Source organism: Podarcis tiliguerta (assembly GCF_965153285.1).
Source record: "Podarcis tiliguerta genome assembly, chromosome: 17".
Classification (NCBI taxonomy): domain Eukaryota; kingdom Metazoa; phylum Chordata; class Lepidosauria; order Squamata; family Lacertidae; genus Podarcis; species Podarcis tiliguerta.
In genome coordinates, this window is record NC_139550.1 from 35,382,213 (window position 1) to 35,404,006 (window position 21,794).

A 21,794-nucleotide genomic window follows, 5' to 3' on the forward strand; every position below is an offset into this window, starting at 1 on the left:
ATTCTACCCAGGGGGTGATTGTTCATAACTGATCAACTTGATCTATGTATTAGCTGCACGAGCCAAAGGAATCCTTTTGTTGTTGTTTTTAAAGGTTGCCTGTGTGTGTGTGTGTGTGTGGTTGTTTGACCTGCCTTTGAAGTTGCCACAACAAAGACTCTTAAAATAAACTGGGTTTGTTATTCCCCACCCCTGCAATATAATCTTGAACATATCCAAGGGAAACTCTCACCCACCCACTGGCTTCTTTTCTCCCAAAGTCTTGTCTGAAGATTGGAGAAAATGGGTTTCTGTAAGAAGAAGAAACAGCCAATCAGTTCTTTATTGGAAAATTGGCCAGGGTGTCAGGCATGAGGTTTCTCATCCTACGCTATAGGACGATAGATATTCTGTGGGTGGCTAGCAGCTAGATTGGTAGCTTGGGGCCTGCATCCCTATAATTGTTACTTAATTTTTTACATGCAGTTTTGACGTTAAAGTTAATTAGTGAGACACCTTTGAGCACTTTGCAAAATGAGAGAGAAATGTTTAAAATTACTTTGGGGGCGGAGGGTGATGGATGCAGTGAAAGACTCTGCTTGGGCTGCCAGCCTGCCTGCCAACCCCCTTCTCTGCTTGCAGTCCACCACAGGCAGCCCGCAGTCACAGTCGCAACCCCCTCGGCCAGCTGACCTCTCGGATGAGGAGATCTCCGAGCTCTTCCAGCGTCTGGCAGAAGTTCAGCAGGAGAAATGGCTGCTGGAGGAGAAGGTATGGTAACCTTTGCAGGCCCGCTTTTGGAATGGCAGAATAGGCTTTTGCGTGGCACCTTATGACAGGTAGATACTGGCTCTCCTGCAGTATGGCTGGCCCAGCCGGATGTCTGTACACAGTGATACACTCCCAGCTCCTGCCAGTGACTGAGAATGTTAACTCTCCGGAGTTTTGCTCTGTGGTAGGGATGCAGAACTTTTATCAGCCTGATAAAAGCATTTCCCCTGGATAACTTTTTTTGGGGGGGGCATGCGAGGGATGGTGGTAAGATCAGGGGCAAAAAGTAGGTGGGTTGATCGATATGACTATTAACCTTTGTATACAGGTAAAGGTACCCCTGACCGTTAGGTCATGGATGACTCTGAGGTTGTGGTGCTCATCTCGCTCTATAGGCCGAGGGAGCCGGCATTTGTCCACAGACAGCTTCCGGGTCATGTGGCCAGCATGACTAAGCCGCTTCTGGCGAACCAGAGCAGCACACGGAAACGCCCTTTACCTTCCTGCCAGAGCGGTACCTATTTGTCTACTTGCACTTGACGTGCTTTCAAGCTAGGTTGGCAGGAGCTGGGACTGGACAACGGGAGCTCACTCCGTTGTGGGGATTCAAACCACTGACCTTCTGATCGGCAAGCCCTAGGCTCTGGGGTTTAGACCACAGCGCCACCCACATCACCTATTAACCTTTGTACAGTAGGCTATTTTGAGCCACACAAAGCCAGAGGTTCCTACATAGACCCCTGTCTCTATCAAATATTCAGAAAAGCAAGAGGTGTTGCAGTTCAGGGTTACATTCCAGCCACACAAAACACACTTCCAAGAGGGTGTGGATCAGTACCAGCAAGTAGAATGTGGCAGGGCCCAAGCCCTGGCCTAGTGAGAGTCCTGAGGGCCACATCTGGCCCCCAAAGCCTCTAAAGTCCCCAGAGGAACCACCATGTAGCAGCACATTCTGAACCTTTGGAGATTATTTCCAGAGCCCAGACTGGTGAGATGACTTCCAAGAGGAAAGTCAGCGATGTTAGGGTTAGATGGAGGAATATGTTTAGCCAGGAGCTCCGTCTGTAAAAGCATAAGACTCTTAATCTCATGGTCATGGGTTCAAGCCCCCCCCGGGGGGGGGAACACCTGCATTGCAGAGGGCTGGATTAGATGACCCTCGTGGTCCCTTTCAACTCTGCAATTCTATGATCCTATGATCTAAGAGGCACAGGCTGGCCTGTGGAGGTTCTGGATTCCAGGGTTTTGGGGACAGGTAAGCAGCACTGACTGTGAGGAATGATGCCATCTCCCTTTGCTAGGTGAAACACCTGGAGGTCAGCAGTGCTTCCATGGCTGAGGACCTGTGTCGGAAGAGTGCCATCATCGAGACGTACGTCATGGACAGCCGCATCGGTGAGGACTCCTGGCAGTCAGGAGGGAATAAGCTTGAGCAAACCAGGGGCTAGTGGCCTTGACCTCAGCTTGGTGGAAGGGGGTGGATCAAAGCAAAGATTGTGTGTCCAGGAACTTCAGATCTACTATGGACACCTGAGGATTCTCTCCGCTTCCATTAGGTAGTGGTCCTAGGGAACCCTGAGGCTGCTGAATAGGCTTGCAGCTGAGGTGAGCTCTGAATTGGGGCCTCACACTTGACACAGTTCTCTGGTGTAATTCCCAATGGGTAGTGCCTGGTCAGGCCAGGAGGCAAAGTGAGGCGGCTGCCTCAGGCAGCAGGAACCACCAGGGCAGCAGATCTCAATGTTGATCTTTCTCCTCACCCCCACTTTATTCTTGGTGTAGATCTTCTCTCATCCCTTCTTCTGTGGTGAGGGAGGGGCACCATTTTGGGGTCTGCAGGGAATAAGAGGTGATGTTAAGTCAGGAAGGAAGTTCGAATGGAATGTCCACATCCCTCAGGAGTACTGGCAACAAATGAGGGGCACAACTGGGCAGGCATAGTTGCACTCTCTCTCTTGGTCACACTGGAGCATAGTCTTTCTATATTCAAAGATCTTAGGAGAAACTGAAGGTGCTTTGGAAATACTTTATAATTAGGGGTATACATCCATAAAAGAAATACAGTGGTGCCCCGCAAGACGAATGCCTCGCAAGACGGAAAACCCGCAAGACGAAAGGGTTTTCCGTTTGCAGAGGCGCTTCGCAGGACGAATTTCCCTATGGGCTTGCTTCGCAAGACGAAAAATGACGAAAAATTTGAATTTTTTTTTTGCTCCAAAACCCCTTATTTTGAATCGCTAAGCTGCTAAAAGCATTTTAGCAGCAAAACCGCTAATCCCCCACCCCTAAAAAAGCCGTTTTTAGCCCTTAAATCGCCAATAGCGCTAATAGCGCTACTCCGTCAATGGGCTTGCTTCGCAAGACGAAAAAACCGCAAGACGAAAAGACCCGCGGAACGGATTCTTTTCGTCTTGCGAGGCACCACTGTAACATGAATCATAAACAAAAATAGTGTTATAGTTAGAGTCTCCTCCCCACGCTAGTCCAGAATCTGACAACTTCATTTTAAAGAAAGACCAACATCATGGCTGCTAGGGGAACGAATGTCAAGGGTGTGTGGATAACATTGGCTAAAACTGGGGAAGAAGATGGATCTCAGAGGGGTCTCCTGAGACGTTGACGCCTCACCTCCTTTTTTGGCTAACCTCTCTCTTCCGCCATGGGGCCATCCCTCTTGTACACGAGGGGAGAGGATGGTAAAAATTCCACACTTCACACTCTAGAATAGAAAAGAGGTGCCCTTTAAATGTTACACTGGTGCCCTGGGAAATGTCTTTCTGTAGGTTCATCCCATGGCACACCTGTGACATTTCATTAAAGGCCTGAAGCCATGGGGGGGGGGGAGGGAGACGGGCCAGCCACGCAGAACTTTCCCACTGAATCAGCACCTGCCTGCCCATTCCATGGGAGCGATGCTTTGCCTTCAGCCTGTCCCCCACCTCTTAAGAAAGCCTTGTCCCTGCCTGAAGTGTGGGGCGCAGAGTAAATCGGAAGAAGCTAAATCATTTCAAACTGGCCGTATTTGCAGAACTCAAGCTTGTGGGGAACGGGCAGGTGTACACATATATAGTGGTACCTCGGGTTAAGTACTTAATTCGTTCCGGAGGTCCGTTCTTAACCTGAAACTGTTCTTAACCTGAAGCACCACTTTAGCTAATGGGGCCTCCTGCTGCTGCCTCACCACTGCTGCACAATTTCTGTTCTCATCCTGAAGCAAAGTTCTTAACCCGAGGTACTATTTCTGGGTTAGTGGAGTCTGTAACCTGAAGTGTCTGTAACCCGAGGTACCACTTTATTAGCAGCTCCCCCTTTTTGCAATTTGACTGCTGACGGGCACAGAGTGAATTTGGGCAGCAGGCATGAACCGTGGCCTCTACTTTAGCAGCCTTGCACATATTTGGGGGTAGGGTGCAGGTATCCTCTTTTAAGCACTGGGAAGGTTTTTCGGCCTGTGAAGCTAGGCCACAAAGAGGCGTAGAGCTATAAAGAGCCCTTTGAAACGTCCCCTGCCTGCGTGTGGCTGTTCCTCCTCCCCCGTGTCCCTGTCCCTCCCACCTCTGTGTTCCTTCCGTGACAGGCCGGGCCTGCGGAAGGGACCTTTTTGTGCCATCGGTGAAGCCGAGGGGGCAGGCCCCTCCCCCTGCAGCAGCCGGAATGACAGCCTCCGTGGGGACCTGCTGTCAAGCCCTGTTAATGCCACTTCCCATCACTAGGCAGAGACAAAAGGCAGGAGGAAAGGGCTGTTCCCACTCGGCTTCACTGCGGTACAAAGGGAGCCATGTGCAGCGCGGCTATCCCAGGTCCCTCTGTCTGGCTGCTCCATCTCCTCCTTTGCTCTGCCCTTTCGGCTCTCTGCGGCTCCTCTTGCAGGCCTTGCAAAGCCTGCAGGATCTGCTGGAGGGCTTGCTTTTAACACCTCTCCTCAACGTTCTGTAGATTAAAGTCCTGGCTTTTCAGTGTTGGTGCTGACCTTTAAAGCCCTAAACGGCCTCGGTCCTGTATACTTGAAGGAGCGTCTCCACCCCCATCATTCAGCCCGGACACTGAGGTCCAGCTCCGAGGGCCTTCTGGCGGTTCCCTCATTGCAAGAAGTGAGGTTACAGAGAACCAGACAGAGGGCCTTCTCGGTAGTGGCGCCCGCCCTGTGGAACACCCTTCAGATGTGAAGGAAATAAGCAGCTATCCTATCTTTAAAAGACATCTGAAGGTAGCCCTGTTTAGGGAAGTTTTAAATATTTAATGCTGTATTAAGCCCAGAGTAGCTGGGGAAACTCAGCCAGATGGTCAGGGTATAAATAATAAATCATCATCATCATTATTATTATTATTATTATTATTATTATATTTATTTATTTTGTTTTCCTTACAAGTTTCTAGCCCATGTGGTTGCAGAAATAAGCTGGAAAGAGTTGTGGTTCTGGCTAGAGGCCCTCTGGGAGGTGACTCCACTCGACAGCTCAGTCCCAGGCCAGCCGTCGTCAGTCCCACAAGGTGGTCAGATGGTACAGGATGAAGCAGGTCCAGACAGTGGCCTGTGTGCGGAGACTGCCTGGGAACTCCCATCTTTGCAGCCGTGCCTTGGTCTGTTGTGGAGGGAAGGCAGGGTAAAAATGAAATAAGTACAAATAAAAATAGATCTGCCCGTTTCCCCCCTTTCTGCCCACCCATGTCTCACTCCTTCTCCTCTACTGTATAATTTTGCCGCGAGGATGAGAGGACTGAACCCTGTGTGGGTGTGAACATGAGTTCAGTATTAAGCTTCAGATAGGATCCCGAGCTCCACGAACTGTGGGTTCTTCGTTTGCTACATCCACACACGCAAATTGTGGGGAGAAGTAAGGTCTGGGCATTCCTGCTGCCTTGAATAAGCTGCTTCTGTGCTCAGTGCTGGATGGAACTGGTGTCTTAGCATGTTAACTCCGGCATTTCCGAGATCAAATAATCCTTGTGACAGAATTCCTGCTTAATGTTGCTTTTCAGAGAGCAGATCATTGCTAATGCGGCTTTCACAGCTTCTGGGTTGCTGCCATTTGCCCTCTGGACGGTGGTGGTGGAATCTCTCAATGGCCGCATGTTACCTGCATGGCTAATATGTTAGAGAGAGAGTACAGAAGAGGCTCTGGTTATGCAATGTACATCGTGGCCAACGTAGGTTTTGAATTCACATCAGAAACCTGACTGAGGCATCAAGCCCTGTGTGGTGTGAAATTACCCTTGATGTGAAAGGGGGCTGATGTGAGGGCTGCTGCCACGGCCCTCAGCCAGGATTCTTTGATATAAGAGAGCCTTCAGATCCTTTGCAAGTTTGATTCCACTGATCTTTTAAAAAAATTCCTCTCTCATACTTCCGGCACCCTTGCCAGCATTCCACCTGGTACGTTCCCAAAGCTTGTTGAAGCTTTCGGAGCTCCCATTTTGGTTTTGGGGGATCATGATCCCTTGGCTTATTCAATTAGTCTTAACCAAGATGCTTTGTTGGGGATGGGGCTGAAAATTGTGCCTCGACGGAAGAACATTTCCACAACCTGCATAAATTGTACCAAAAAAGGATTTGCATCTGTTTGCATGATGCGTTCTGCTACTCCAAGTGAGATGATGATGATGATGATAATAATAATAATAATAATAATAATAATAATAATAATAATTTTTATAGAGTCAATATGCTTTGCATTGCAATGAAGCCCCATTTCCTGACCAATGGAGCTCCTCCTCCATGCTCCTCCCTCCCTCTATCGTGCCTTCCAAAATTCCACTCCAGCAACCTTAAGGACTAGAAGCTTCTTTCCCTCAAAAATAAAATAAAATCAAAGCTGCAAATCTCATGCTACTGAAATTTGTATCTGCCCCCAGATTCCATGGCTCTGCTGTGTGATTGCAGAACCATAGCCTATACAGGACTTTAGTCCCAACCAACTTGGGGGAAAGGGGGCTGGGCCCCAGATAAGGATCTGACCACAGCCTGCAGTTGCTCTGGTTTTATTCCGGCTACCAGTGAAGTAGAAATTCCTCTAGTTTGGGGGGAGTTTGAAGTAGGGAGACAACGGCTCGGGACTTCAGCTTCGCTTTAGGGCAGGTGGAGAGAGCAGAAGCCCCCCGTATCTCTTAAGGAAGTGTCTTCTCTGTGCTTTGTGGGCTTCCTCTTTGGCAAGAGGGAAAGAGATGAAGGAGGAGCAGGGCTCTTAAGGCTTGCATGACTTGGAGATTGGAGGTTCCATTATAGGAGTCCAGGGAGAGCTCTCTTGGTTTTTTGTCCCGCTTTCTGCGCACCAAGGTGGAAAGCACAGGTGGCCCTGGAGTCTCTGCTCTTGGCACGAGAATGTGCGGGCTCAGCGGATTCATTTGGCAAGTCAGTTGGAGCGAGAAGCCAGGTCTCCAGGCCATGAGATTCTCATTCCCAGAGCCCCTCTCCGACAGACTGCAATCCGTCCCCCAGTCCCCCAAACCCACATAGCATTCACACAGGGATTGTCTCCTCCGTTCTGCTTTGTTTTCCCTGGCTTTGGGCCCCCTCTCTCTCCCCCCTTCTGTAAGAATCCCCACCCTACTCTCACCCCGTTGGTGATCCCGCTGCCATTCCTTTGGCCCACCTGAACTTGCCAAAGAGCAGTGGTGTTGGGCTCGGCCACAGTGCTAAGGGAGAGAGAGAGAGGGTCCTGCGATGTTGAGGGGCGACATGCAAAGGGCCTCTCCTGTGCTTGAAGGTAAAAATCCGGCAGCCGGGGTGGTGGGTCCTCTTGAGCGGCTGTGGATAAGTTTTCCATACTTCCACGCAGAACTGCGCCGCGGGCAGGGAACAGGAGCCGGTTATAAATAGCTTGCGCAGGGTCGCCTTCGCCTCAGCTTGGCAACACACAGCCCAGCCAGTGAATATTTCATGAACGCTAAAAATACAAACCTCCTCCTCCTCCTCTTGCATCTTGTGCCACTTCCTTCTGCCTTTGCCTGTCATTCTCAGGCAGATTTGTCCTCCAAATCTTTGTAACTGAACCCAGAAGTCACTGCTGGCCCTTCTGCTCCAACCACTTGACCCTGCTGCCCTGGAAGTCCTCAGGGTGTGTGTGTGTGTGTGTGTGTGTGTGTGTGTGTTTCTCTTGCCAATTAACTCCTCTTTTATTTCTACCTCTCCTACAATATAAACTAGATGGATTTAGCCTCAGGCAATTACCTTAGGTTTTGATAATTGAACTGAGGTTCCCCCTCCCTCTATCTCTGGGAGGGGAGTGGGCTCAGTGGATTTGGGCTTTGCAGACAGGAGGCTGAAAGGAGAGCGAGACGTTTCAGGTGGGAGGCTTGGTCCAGGGAAAGGATGGTAAGCCTGGTGAATTGTGCGGGGGCAGACAGTGGCTCATACTCTAGGCCAATGTTTCTCAACCGTGGGTCTCCAGCTATTGTTGGACTACAACTCCCATCATCCCTAGCTAGCAGGACCAGTGGTCAGGGATGCTGGGAGTTGAAGTCCAATGACAGCTGGAGACCCAAGGATGCTAAACACTGCTCTAGGCATTATTCCTAAAGCTTGTGAGAGCGGGCCAGGCTTGTGAACTCTGGGACCAGCCAGAGAAAAGTGTCAACGTACTCATCAGCTAGGAGGATGGAGAGGAGAGAGAAGCAGCAACACTAAGGGTGCCACAAACAAAATATCGGTGGTTTTCCATTCCCATTGTAAAAGAAAAAGAAAAAAAAAAGCATTGACAATTAAATGTTTCCAACTTAGGTTAAAAAAATGCTATTGAGAGATCCATGGAACAAACCAAACCAAAAGAAAAACGATTTGAGATTGAACAAGTGATGCAGTTTGGCAATGAGACATACGATATATTGGGAATAGATAGATATATCGGACCTGAATTATTCTGTTTCTGTGACGCCTCTGCTTTAGTACAGCATGATGTCAGCCAAAATGCACATGCAGGTCATTTAAAGATTTCATATCTCCATTGCAAAAAACAAAACAAATCGCAGGTGGGGTGGGGGGTGGGGAGATGATAACATCAGTGGGAAGAAAGGGGTTTTGCACTCAGAAGCCCCACACTGGCCGACTTGAGCAGGAGGACTCGGAGGTTGCGACCTCTACTGGATGGTGGGGGTGATTTTGAATGTGGAGGAGCTGCCTGGGCTGTTGGAGGCGATGCAGGGATTTCACTCAGTGCTTTTAAGACACGCCTAGTCATTTGGATGCTGCTGCAGGTCTGCCCTCCTTATCAACAGCAGTTAAGCACAGCACAGAGGGAAGTTTTGGCAGGCAAGCGGCCCAAATGCTAATGCACCTGTTGTTGTTGTTTAGTCGTTCAGTCGTGTCCGACTCTTCGTGACCCCATGGACCAGAGGACGCCAGGCACTCCTGTCTTCCACTGCCTCCTGCAGTTTGGTCAGATTCATGTTTGTAGCTTCGAGAACACTGTCCAACCATCTTGTCATCTGTCTTCCCCTTCTCCTTGTGCCCTCCATCTTTCCCAACATCAGGGTCTTTTCCAGGGAGTCTTCTCTTCTCATGAGGTGGCCAAAGTATTGGAGCCTCAGCTTCAGGATCTGTCCTTCCAGTGAGCACTCAGGGCTGATTTCCTTAAGAATGGATGCGTTTGATCTTCTTGCAGTCCATGGGACTCTCAAGGGTCCCCTCCAGCACCAGAATTCAAAAGCATCCATTCTTCGGCGATCAGCCTTCTTGATGGTCCAGCTCTCACTTCCATACATCACTACTGGGAAAACCATAGCTTTTACTATACGGACCTTTGTTGGCAAGGTGATGTCTCTACTACTACTACTACTACTCTACTCAATGCACCTGTTATCCTGCCCTAAAGAGCAGCTTCCTAGCTGTGGCAGACTTCATGCTCGGGTTGGCAGAACCTTCTGTTAGTTTAGACTGTTTTCCGGGTGGGCAAAGGGCTGAGTTTCCTCCCGCCTTTCAGTGAATGCTAACAGGCAGAGGTGGGCCTGTGTGGGGTTGCGGTACATGACTTTTGCAGGCTGCAGAATTAGGATTTTTGTTGTTGTTTAACAGTGGAGAATTTTAATTTTTAAACTTGCCTATACTCAGCCCTGGGGAAGGGCGCCACAGAGATCATAACTCACGTTGACAATTGTGCGCAAGGGAGACCGGAGTGGTTGTGGTAGTCACCCAGGGTGAACCGAAGGGTGTCAGAGGCGATCCTGCGTATGAGTTGGATTTGGTGGTGGAAGGAGTGGAGGCCGGGAGTCAGGATTCCTGGCTCCTTCCTGTGCTGTGTAAGGCAGGGGCGTTGCGGGGGTGAGCGACGCATGACGGCGCAGCCAAGGAATGGAAGGATTTCTGTCTTGAGAGACAGGCCGGCTGATGAGTGCTGAAGCTGCAGAGCAGGGAGAGCAGGTGGGATCGATCTAGTTGTCAGGGTTACTTTAGCTTGGCATCAGTCTGGGGAATCAAGGGAGCAAACTGCAACGGACAGCTAGTGGGGCAGTGGGGGGGAGATGCCTGCAGAAAGAGCACAGGAATCCTGGTGCTCAGCTGTAGCCTTTTCTCTTCGACTCTTTCAAGTACTTATTACAAAGCACAGAGGGGGCTACCATCTAAGCTTCGTCCTCGCAGCTGCTTGGAATTGAGCTGTGTGCACAGAACCAGGGCTAGCATGGGAGTTGGTTGGACCTTTTGCATTCTAAAATTACCGGCCCCATAGGAAGGAGTAGAAGTGGGGTCAAACCCAGGGGTGATGGGTCAAGACGTGGAACCTAGAGGAATCTGGTGGACCAAGACAGAACCAGGATGGAACCCGGCAGGTTGTTGGGTGGAGATGGGCAGTAAATTCCAGGTTCTGGTTTCTTGAAACTCAGTACAGTGGTACCTCTGGTTACGTACTTAATTCGTTCCGGAGGTCTGTTCTTAACCTGAAACTGTTCTTAACCTGAAGCACCACTTTAGCTAATGGGGCCTCCTGCTGCCGCTGCACCGCCGGAGCACGATTTCTGTTCTCATCCTGAAACAAAGTTCTTAACCCGAGGTAATATTTCTGGGTTAGGGCTGTAACCTGAAGCGTATGTAACCCGAGGTACCACTGTACTGGTTAACTCACAGATCACGGTTTTACCACGCAGCCTGGTTGACCACTTGGCATCCCTGGGCTCGACTCGATGATGTTGCATCTAGCCTGTGGACATTCATTCCCTGAAATTCCCAGACACGTGCTCCCCAAGTGTGGTTACTCAGTGGTGAAGAGGGAGCACTCTGCACAAGCTCAGAGGAAGCTCTTGCTAGTTCATCCAGAGCTCATCTCTGTTTTTTGAAAACAGGCTCCAAAGTGACGTGTGTGTGTTTTATGATGCCCTTGTACCTGGTCATAAGCCTGTGCCCTGCTTGCTTGTTTGCCTAACCTAACCCCACCAGTCCAGGCAGTGGCTGTGGTGTTAATGGGGGCCATGTCATCGTCATCCGTCTGGTGAGCCTGCCTTCCCACTCACAGAAGTTGCAAAACAGCAGGAAGGCCTCTTGGCTGTTCCTTCTAGCATACGAGTTAGGAATCTCATTCAGTTCCTCTTCCGCAGTTTTTTTTTTCTGTTTGAAGCCAGTTTCTCGGGGTGGGGGCAGAGAGGATGGGTGGCTGCTGTTATCTGTTCCCCTGCTGTTTTGCTAATTTCGTGGCTGAGCAGGTTTCAGGGAAAGACCCCAAATTTATGTCAGCTCCCTAAGGAGACCAGAGCAGGCCCAGGCTCTGGAGAAGAGAGCAGTGAGCAATGGTTAGAGAGCAAGGGAGGAGATGGTTGTGGAGAGAGACGTCTCAGCTGCAGTTCTGAAAGGAGGAGCAGGTGATGGGAGGAAAGAGGTGGGTGTCACTGTTGTTGTCTTTAGTATATACTGGTACCTCTGGTTGCGAACGGGATCCGTTCTGGAGCCCCGTTTGCAACCTGAACGGAATGCAACCTGCGCCTGCACACGCGCGGGTCGCGATTCGCGGCTTCTCTGCATGCACGTGATGTCATTTTACGTGTCTGCACATATGCGAGTAGTGAAACCCGGAAGTATCCCTTTCCGGTACTTCCAGGTCACCGCAGGACGCAACCTGAAAAGACGTAACCTGAACCGAACATAACAAGAGGTATGACTGTACAGTGGTGCCTCGCAAGACGAAAAGAATCCGTTCCGTGAGTCTCTTCGTCTAGCGGTTTTTTCGTCTTGCAAAGCAAGCCCATTAGCGGATTAGCGCTATTAGTGGTTTAGCGGCTATTAGCGGCTATTAAAGGCTTAAGGGATTAGCAGATTAGCTGCTAAAAGGCTATTAGCAGCTTAGTGCCTTAGAAAAAGGGGGTGGGGAGTGAAAAAAAAACCCCAGGAATCGCAAGGCATTTTCGTCTTGCGAAGCAAGCCCATAGAGAAATTCGTCCTGCGAAGCACCTCCAAAACGGAAAACCCTTTCGTCTAGCGGGTTTTCCGTCTTGCGAGGAATTCGTCTTGCGGGGCACCACTGTACTTAATGTGACTCCCACTAGCGGGAGAGGAGTGTGTGTTTGTGTTGCCCCTGGGGGGAAACGCTCATTGTTTTAGTGGTTTTTCTAGGCATGGGGGCCTTCAAACAAAGGTGAGATTGTTTCAGCACAGCTCCCTCCCAAAGCTCATTCAGAGCGAGGGATAGCATGGCCTGCTTTCACTCAGAATTGGCTTTTTAACATTGTCACATAAGCAAATCTGATGCTGCAACTGCTTTGTGTCTCCCGCATGATCCCTGGGATTGCTCAGAGAAGGAAGGGCCTAAGAAGAGAAAGGGGAAATTATTTTCCTCAAGGGTATCTCATGGTATTTGTTACTCCCCTTGGAGAAATGGCCAAGAAGCCCTCAAGGTAACTTGCAGTAAGCAGACAGTCATATGGAAGGCATGCCAATAAAATAACTATAAAACCAGCTCAGCAGCTTGGGGGAGAAGGCCAGCCGGTATCGACCTGAAACCGTGTTTGTTAATGCACTTCCTAGGAGTCTCCAGGGGAAAGAGCCCTGGGAGACGTGGCTCCAGCGGGAGGTGAAATAGCTTGTCTTCTGTTTAGGAAGGGACCTGGAGCAAGACCGCTGTCTGAAAGTCCTGGACAGGAAGTTTGTTGCATTTTACAAGTTATAGTGCTGGTGCTTCTGTCCCATTTCCCAGCATTTCCCTTTTTGCACTGCGCTACCGGTTGTGTTACGGAACTTTTCGGCAGTCCAGATTTCAAATGGTGGGAAAGAACTGTAGGCTGGGACACGGCGCCACCTTTCATCACATGACATTACATGGCGAAATTCTCTTGAGTTGCAAGTGGAAATGGGGTTGCAAATGGATTTTTTTCCCTGGGAACAATTAAAAATTAGCACTGAACTTCTGCTGGATTCCACCTGATTTCCTGACGTGGCTTTTTGCCGTCTCTTTCTCCCTCTCTGAGGTGCTAGACCTGTGTCCGATGTTGCTACTTCAGACTGATGCCGGAGAGAAGTACGTCTTCTACACGAGTCCCCTCCGTATCATACGTTTAATATCCAATCACTTTCAACAGCCATGGCTTCTGCCAAAGAATCCTGGGAACTGTAGTTTCTCAAATGAGCTGAAAGTCGTTAGGAGAGACCCCTCTTTCCCTCACAGAGCTACAATTCCCAGTGTTGTGTAACAATCAATCTCCCTTCCGAAGGGGAATAAGGGTCTCCTAACAACTCAGCACCCTTAAGGAACTACAGTTCCCAGGATGCTTTGTGGGGAAGCCATGACTGTTTACAGTTTTATGAGACTGCTTTAAATGTATGGTGCAGACGGGGCTATAGAAAGCTAGTTGTCAAGGAGCAGGATTCTAGCAGAGTCCTGACATGCTAGCTTTCTGTGTACAGAGAATTGTTTTCAGGTTAAGGAGTGTGAGGCCCCCTTTTGCTCTCACAAATGGTGCAGCCCTGACAGAGGTTTGTCCCCCTACGTTTGAGATGCTCATCAAACCACAACACACCCACTTTCTCTTCCTCTCTCTCTCGACTCTCTTCCCCTCTGCCCAATTCCGACAGATGTGTCAGGGGCCCACGGGCAAGTCGACCGCAGCAGCCTGAGCAGCGTCTTGCGGGACCTGGTGAAGCCGGGAGATGAGAACGTGCGGGAGATGAACAAGAAGCTTCAGAACATGCTGGAGGAGCAGCTGACCAAAAACATGCACTTGCAGAAGGTTTGTGGGCGCAGCCTTGGGGATCACGGGTGAGGTGTGTGCCTGGGGAGGGCATTAGCCAAGGATGCTAGAGATGGGAGTCGGTTCCAGGAGAACGGCAGAGCCAAGAGCCGGCGTGGTGTAGTGGTTAAGACTGGTGGACTCGTAATCTGGTGAACCAGGTTCGCTTCCCCGCTCCTCCGCATGCAGCTGCTGGGTGACCTTGGGCCAGTCACGCATCTCTGAAGTCTCTCAGCCTCACTCACCTCACAGAGTGTTTGTTGTGGGGGAGGAAAGGAAAGGAGAATGTTAGCCGCTTTGAGACTCCTTCGGGATAAAGTGGGATATCAAATCCAAACTCTTCTTCTTCTTCAAGAAAAGACAGCAGAGCAACAGCCAGCCCTGAACGCCGCTCCCCAATCCAAATTGAAAGTCGCCATTAACATAGAAGAGGAGTTTGGATTTGATATCCTGCCTTTCACTCCCCTTCAGGAGTCTCAAAGCGGCTAACATTCTCCTTTCCCTTCCTCCCCCACAACAAACACTCTGTGAGGTGAGTGGGGCTGAGAGACTTCAAAGAAGTGTGACTAACCCAAGGTCACCCAGCAGCTGCATGTGGAGGAGCGGAGGCGCGAACCTGGTTCCCCAGATTACGAGACTACCGCTCTTAACCACTACACCACACTGGCTCTCAGTGCAGATAGATCTCATCTTTCATGGGGGTTACATTCCAGGCTATCGTGCAAAGCCAGAAAAACAAAACCAAACCCCGACAGCCGAGCAAATCCCTCAAACCCTCCTCTGATGACTCTCCAACCTCCTCTACAACTTTCTCCTTGCACCTCCCAAATTCCCTGCAGCTTCCCCCGCTCCCTTTCCACACTCCACCCTCCAGCCACACCCAAATGTTCTCCCAGTGGCTGATGGGTTTGCCAGTCGTCTCCCCTTCCTCTTCCCCTCCTTCCCCTTCACGTTTATGTATTTACTTTTCACCAATCCACGTAAAGTTGCAGCCACATCAAGGAAACCAGCGATCTGCCTGTATAGGATTATGGGCACGTTTCTGAACACACATCAGCCTGGATGGATAAAGAGTGTGGTGCTGATAACGCCAAGGTTGCAGGTTCAAACCCTGTATGGGACAGCTGCCTGTTCCTGCATTGCAGGGGGTTGGACTAGATGATCCTCAGGGTCCCAGCTCTACAATTCTATGATTCTATGTGGTTAAAGTGTTCCTAGTTCCTGCATGTAACACATGCACACAACAATGCAAGGGAGAAAGTTCTAACTCCTAGCTAACTTTTTGGAGGGGCAGAAAGCATGCCATTATGCAGCTGCTGCCTGCAGTCTGGAATGGTACACCCCAGGAGCAGTTTTACCATAGGACGAGGGTCCTTCGGAGGAGGACCAGGGAGTTCCTAGAGGAGGTACCAGCTCATCTGACTCAGTTACCCCCGGCAAGCAGCATCAGCTGGGTTCTGTGCTCTCACCCGGCTGGGTGAATCGACAGCACTGCTCAACACTGGGGCCACACTTGCTCCTGCAGGCTCTTCTTGTGTTCTTAGAGAGACTTTGCCCCTAGATCTGTTGTTATTGTTTTGTTGAGAGCCAGTGTGGTGTAGTGGTTAAGAGCGGTAGATTCGTAATCTGGGGAACCGGGTTCGCGTCTCCACTCCTCCACATGCAGCTGCTGGGTGACCTTGGGCCAGTCACACTTCTCTGAAGTCTCTCAGCCCCTCTCACCTCACAGAGTGTTTGTTGTGGGGGAGGAAGGGAAAGGAGAATGTGAGCCGCTTTGAGACTCCTTTGGGTATTGATAAAGCGGGATATCAAATCCAAACTCTTCTTCTTCTTGTTGTTTTTGTTTTAACTATTTACTTGTGTTTTTATCTTGTATTTTATCCTGTGAACCACTCTGGGGTCTTATGAGGAAGGGCAGTATATTATTATCAATTTTTATCATCATTTTTAATTTGTATACCGTCTTTCTATCTTACAATGCTCAAGGCGGTTTAGAAGCTGAAGAAACAAAAAATGTACATCTTATAACAATCTAATGCAATAGAAAAATGTGATAATAAAACATAACTTTAAAATAGGTAACCTATATCAAAAAAGTAATGTTCAGCAATCATTAGAATAGTATTAAATAATAATAACAACAACATATAAAAGTTAAACAGAAATCCACTCAGCAGTTGCAATAAATAATTTCTAAACTATAATCAATAAAACAACGGCAAACCACAGTACATAAAATAATGCAATACAAATTGAGAGGCAGAGACTAGAGAGTGGGGCAAGGCAGGTGGAAGGAGGCCTTGCCTGATGGAATCTCTCCCCTCACAGTTCTACTTCTTATTATTAGACTCTTCCTTGTGTGGAAAAGGAACTCTGCACATGCTCAGAAGCACACAACCTGAGGGAGTAGGGTTTTTCGGGTATTTCCTCCCAAAAACAGTTGGCACATGTGAATTGCATGGGGTCAAGAGAGGAAGCCTTATTGGAGCACCTAGCCCCCCAGGGACTAACAGTGGCAGAAATGGATTGGGTGGGGCAAATTCTTGAGGGAGAGACCCCAGCAAATAGCAGCGGAAGGTGGGGTCAGGGGGGGAGAGTCCTGCTGCATCTTAACAGGGACATGCAACTGCAAAATGGAGGCCAGTAAGGACCTGGGGTGGTTCCAGACCAGGCGCGGCAAGGTTTACCTCTCCTGGGCTGCTTCACTCCTGCGGAGATCGCTCTGTGGGCCGGCAGCGCGGAAGCGAGTCCCTGCTCCACGCTGTGCCGGTTTAGTGCAGCGCGCGGGGACTCGCTGAGTGGGCAGCTCAGTTCAGGGGCCGTTTAGACGACCCCCGTGGACTGCTTTTGGGCCGCAGGTTGCCGACCCCTGTTCCAGAGAGATTGCAAGCAGGGTGGCAAAGGGGCCAGCTTGGAGGTTGCCATCACAGTGAAACAGGGGCCCGGGGCCCTTGCCCACAAGCCCGCTTTCGTCTCACCCCTGATTCCACATGCATGGGGCTGGTATGTGTACCCAGCCGCTAAGGAACAACCGAGAGCTGAAAGAAAGCAGCGGAAAGGGGGAGCAGCTCCACAGCTGCGGGAGATGGGGAGATATTTCCCCCTGGTGAATAAGGGCAGTTGGCAGCTCCTGGGACGTTAGCTTCTTTTCTGGGTGCTCCTGCCTTGAGGCACGGGGGCCGGCTCTCGCAGCTGCCCTCCCGCTGCCTCTCTCCATCCTCCTGGTCTCAGGATGCAGGTCAAGGTGACTGCGAGGGGAACCGAGGAGGCCAGCGGGAGCCTGGCTCCTGGCACCGAGCGGCAGCTGAGGGAGTAGCAGATTTCCCTCCCCATTACGAGCCGTGGTGACCTTGAGCTGCAGAGGAGCAGCCACCGCCGCCGCTTCCTTGTGCCAGAGATCTGCTAGGGCTGGATCCGCCTCTCTCCCCTTGTCACAAATGGGTGACCACCCAAAGCCAGAGAGGAAGGCTGGCTCCCTGGGCTGCGGCGAGGCTGCCTCTGGGGCTGAGCAGTCAAACAGAACAGGACAGGGTGCGCAAGGCAGAAATTGTCCCTGCAGCCTTGAATGGGGGCGGGTGGGGGGTCCGTTCTGGCATGGCAGCGGGGGTGCTGTGTCCTGGGTCTTGCCCCCCTTGGCCCCTCCTCACCCCGGGAAGATGCAGAGGGGTGGGGGAGAGAAGAAGAGGATGCTAGTGCCCTCGGAGAGCCATAAATGCTCAGATCCAGCAGAAACGGTCCTTGAGAAGGGGCAGTGAGAGCCTGGGCACGAGACCCAGCCACTCAGAATCCCACCTAAGGATGAGGAGCATCATATACAGTCGTACCTCGGGTTACATACACTTCAGGTTACAGACTCCGCTAATAGTACCTCAGGTTAAGAACTTTGCTTCAGGATGAGAACAGGAATCGTGCTCCAGCGGCACAGCGGCAGTGGGAGGCCCCATTAGTTAAAGTGGTGCTTCAGGTTAAGAACAGTTTCAGGTTAAGAACAGACCTCAAGAACGAATTAAGTACTCAACCCGAGGTACCACTGTATTTAAAATGCATCTCTGGGTTATTTGTGGGGCAAAGGAATTCGTTCATCCCCCACCCCCAAAATATATAGTCCAGCCCCCCACAAGGTCCAAGGGACAGTGGACCAGCCCCCTGCTGGAAAAGTTTGCTGACCCCCTGGCTAGCCTTTCTCCCTAGCATGTTATTTTTTGATGAGCAGGGAGGGGATTTTGGGGTGTTGATAAGGAATATGGAATTACGTACTTAACCTGAGTTACCACTGTATAGGATATTCTGAGCATATGCAAAGGGTTTTCTCCCCACCCTACTGTATTCTTGCCTTTGGAAAACTTGCAGCAGCTTATTGGGGGGGAGGAATTCATGGGAAATATCTCTTCCAATGCACCCCTATCAGCCACGAGAGCTAAGCGAACCCTCCATGTTCAGAGGCAGTGAACCTCCAAATACCAGCTGATGGGGACATAGCAGCAGGCGGACGTCAGTCTCCCTGCCCTGCTCTTACAAGTTTCTCAGAAGCATCTGGCTGACGGCTGCTTAGCAATCAGGGCTGGGTAGACCTTAAGTCTGATCCCGCAAGGCCGTTCTGTGTGCTCACCTGTTTTAATCACCAGCGCTCACAAACACAGGCTATAGGGAGCCCGCCCCAGCAAAAGACTTTGCAGCATATTGGCCTTTTTTCTCTCCCCCTTTCCTTTTTCAATATTAACTTGATGTAGAATCTGATCCTTCCAACGTCCTAATGGAGCAAGGGGACGAAAGAGTGATGTCAGCGGAAAGAGGCGGCTATTTATAGCTGCATCTGAGTGGGGAGGGATGGGGGGGAGCGGAGCTGCTTCAGAGGACGGACTGTCAAGGTTGGGGCTTCAAAGGAGCGGTCAGTGCAGGGGGGGGCAGAGGGAGGATGCTGTCTTGGAGACAGGGTGGGCGTGTTGCAGGGGGTGCAAATCCACAGATAATGTGGTGCTGGGGAGGAGGGGTGTGGGGTTTGGGGTTTGGGGCAGGTTAAGGTGTGTGGGCGACCTGAGTGGTGGCCTCTAGGGGGCGCTGTGCAGCTGGGAAAGAGGCTGCCAGCCAGAAATACTTCAGGTGGTGTGGTTGGAAGGAGGCACTGGTCAGAAGGAGCCTTGGGGGGGGGGCATGCTGTAGCCGAGGGAGCGTGGTTTGAGAGACAGCACGTGGCTTGCATCCAAGTGGACCCTTTCGCTCTCGAAATCCACACTTGGTTCGTTCTCTCTCTGCCTCTTTTATTGATTGTGATTGGTTCCTTATCTCATGATTTTAAGAAACAGTTTCCCTCTGAACTCAAGCCCAGTGGTGATCAATTAGCAATTTTTAACTGCATAATCCCATAATGAATTTATATATTTTTAAGGTTTTAATCCTGGCTCTGGTCGCAAGTCATCTCATTGATGTGTGTCAATAGGCGCAGCCTGAGAAGGGTGTCCTGTTCAGATCTGGTGTTTCTTCTTAGCTGCATCTTTTCCCAAGATGAGGCAGGGGACTGAAGCATTGCATTCCCTTCCTTTCCCAAACTCAGATTTGTGCCTGTGGCTTCTGCCTGTGCCTCTGTTGTCGGGGTTGACAACTTGCTGTTTTGAAAAAAGACTCTCCCCCCCCCCCCGGGCCATCCCTGAAGAGGACAAAAAGAGCTAAGGCAGTAGTGTCTCAGAGGCAAGCCAGAACTTGATGGACCAGAAGCAGAACTTGAAGAAAACTGGCCAACCAGAACCGTAGAATTGGAAGGGGCTGTGGGGGTCATCTGGTCCAGCCCCCTGCAATGCAGAAACCTTTTGCCCAACGCAGGGCTTGAATCCATGATCTCGAGCAGAGCCAGGCAGAGGCCTGGGCCAGGTAGATAATGTGCCCCCCCCTTTTTACCCTGGGGATAGTTGAAGTCTTATAAATAAGTATATAAATAATTTTCACAAAAGTTATGCTGACAAATAATTTTATTTCAAGGCTTGAACCATATCTGCATATAAAGACAAATGGAAAATATAAATATACAATAGTGCTTTTTAAAAATACATAGGGAAAAGGATTATTTTAAGTATTTATGTTTAAAAATGCTTTCCTAGTTTTCTTTTCTGTGAATTCTTGAAGCAACTTCACCTTATTGTGGTTTATGTTTATCACGCTAAACCATTTAGGCATTCTTGAGCCATTGTTGATAGAAAGAAAGACTTAATTCGTTTTAATATATTGACACTTCTCTCATTGGAGGCCACTGTAGCTGGTAATGATAAGAAAATGCGTGATGCAGTTAGAAGATTTGGGAAAACGTTTTCCAAATTCAAGTTTAGTATTTGATCAGCAATTTCTTCAATTTCTTTCGGTGACCGAGGCCCCCTTTCGAATCGGAGGTCCGGTCCAAGTGGCCCACATGGCCCCCCCCCTCTGTCTGGGCCTGATCCCGATATTTAAAAGTTTTACCAGGTAGCTGCAAATGTCGACCATTAACCTGTGCAGGGGCAGAGTGTGAATATGGGCAGTGTTTGTCCTGTGGGAGATGATGGCACCGTCTTCCCGTGGGCTCAGCTGACCTGCTTCTCCCCCTTCCTTTCTTTTCCCCTCACCAGGATTTGGAAGTGCTCTCCCAGGAGATTGTCCGCCTCAGCAAGGAGTGTGTTCCGTCCCCTGACGCTGAGCCTGGCCTGGATGACGCCGTCTGAGCTCAGTCCCGTCCTGTGATGCCCATCCTTCACTTTGCCCTCGACTGCACTGCTGGCACGGGAGAGGGGGGTGGCATTGGCGTCTTCTGCCTCCCTCCCGATGGGTCAATTCTCTCAACCTTGTTTTGTTTTAGGGAGGTGTTCAGTCCTCTCCAGCTAGCTGTCTTTCCCTTTCTTGGCACCAACAAACAAGTTTGCCCTTTAACCGCTTCCCAACTCAGGCCTCCCCACTCCCTGCCCTGAAACGGATTTGTTTCTCCTAAGTAACACACACACTGACTATCCTCCACCTGCTTCTCTTCAAGGCTGTAGATGCTGGCCCTTTAAGAAGCACTGGTTGAGGGGGCCTTCCTGCAGCAGCACTCCTTGTGGGCTGGAGGGCAAACTGCAGCTTGGTTTTCAAAATTGACCCAGGGTGGGGTGGGATGCTGTGAACAGAGGGGAATAACAGAGGAGCTGCAAAGCAGAATGGGAGGCATTCCTGCCATGGTAAAGAGCCATTTAAAGCACCACTCTTGAAATACTATTGCTCTGGGGGTGTTTAACTTTCTCCCAAGCCTCTCTGTCTGCTTCCGACTCTTCAAGCTATGTCTCTGAATCCTACAGCTTCACCTTCCTGATTCCTTCACAAGACCCCCTTCCCCTGTTCTCCCATCACCTTGCATGCTCAGTCAGTCCTGAATCTTATTCTGCCCCAGCTCTGTCCAGCTGTTGCTGCTGTTAATAAAAAAGGTAAAATATTATAGATAAATAAATATAAATATATATATAGATATATATATATATTTGTGCTGATTCCCTCCCTCTGGGTGGGACTTGACCCAAGCGGAGCAAAACCCTTATGTCTCCAGGAGGGGGGGCTCTTGGGGCTCATTCAAGGTTCCAGCTGCACTTTGTTTCCCCCTGTTGGGTGAGGGTAGCGTGTGTGTTTTATTTAACGTATCAATGACTTGTACAAGGCTGTAATTGTTGAGCAACTGATAATGCAAACAATGATTTTTGACTGGCTTCAGCTCTGTGTGTTGTTCTTGTTTTGAGGAGGTAGGGGGTGAAATAGGGGCTGAGCCTCCCTCTTTCTACGCCCGAGTAAGTTGCTTTCAGCACCCTGGATTCATGGTAAGGGGTGAGGGCTGCTGGGGGGGGGCTGTTCCAATGGCGCTTGACATGCTGTGTTTGCTGGTGTGGCATCGACACCTGAGCTAAGTTCACTCTGCTCTC

The 21,794-nt window shown here is 50.1% G+C and overlaps 1 protein-coding gene and 2 long non-coding RNA genes across 4 annotated transcripts in view; 2 read left to right on the top strand and 1 right to left on the bottom strand.

Moving 5' to 3' along the window:
• The window catches only part of GRIPAP1 (GRIP1 associated protein 1), a 65,020-nt gene extending 43,432 nt beyond the window's left edge, over positions 1-21,588 (top strand). For both annotated transcript variants that reach the window (XM_083419761.1, XM_083419762.1), the window contains 4 exons: positions 622-750; positions 2,052-2,145; positions 13,736-13,890; positions 20,484-21,588. In XM_083419761.1, the coding sequence (XP_083275887.1) occupies positions 622-750; positions 2,052-2,145; positions 13,736-13,890; positions 20,484-20,576 (471 nt within the window). In that variant the 3' untranslated portion in view covers positions 20,577-21,588. The remainder of the gene's footprint in view (positions 1-621; positions 751-2,051; positions 2,146-13,735; positions 13,891-20,483) is intronic.
• LOC310668004 lies at positions 8,433-11,912 on the bottom strand. Its single transcript, XR_014506531.1, has 2 exons — positions 9,539-11,912; positions 8,433-9,020 (listed from the first exon to the last, which is right to left on the bottom strand). It is a non-coding gene; the product is annotated as an uncharacterized lncRNA (long non-coding RNA).
• On the top strand, positions 14,203-15,709 carry LOC310668039. Its single transcript, XR_014506568.1, has 2 exons — positions 14,203-14,301; positions 14,565-15,709. It is a non-coding gene; the product is annotated as an uncharacterized lncRNA (long non-coding RNA).
• Positions 21,589-21,794: the final 206 nt, after the last annotated feature.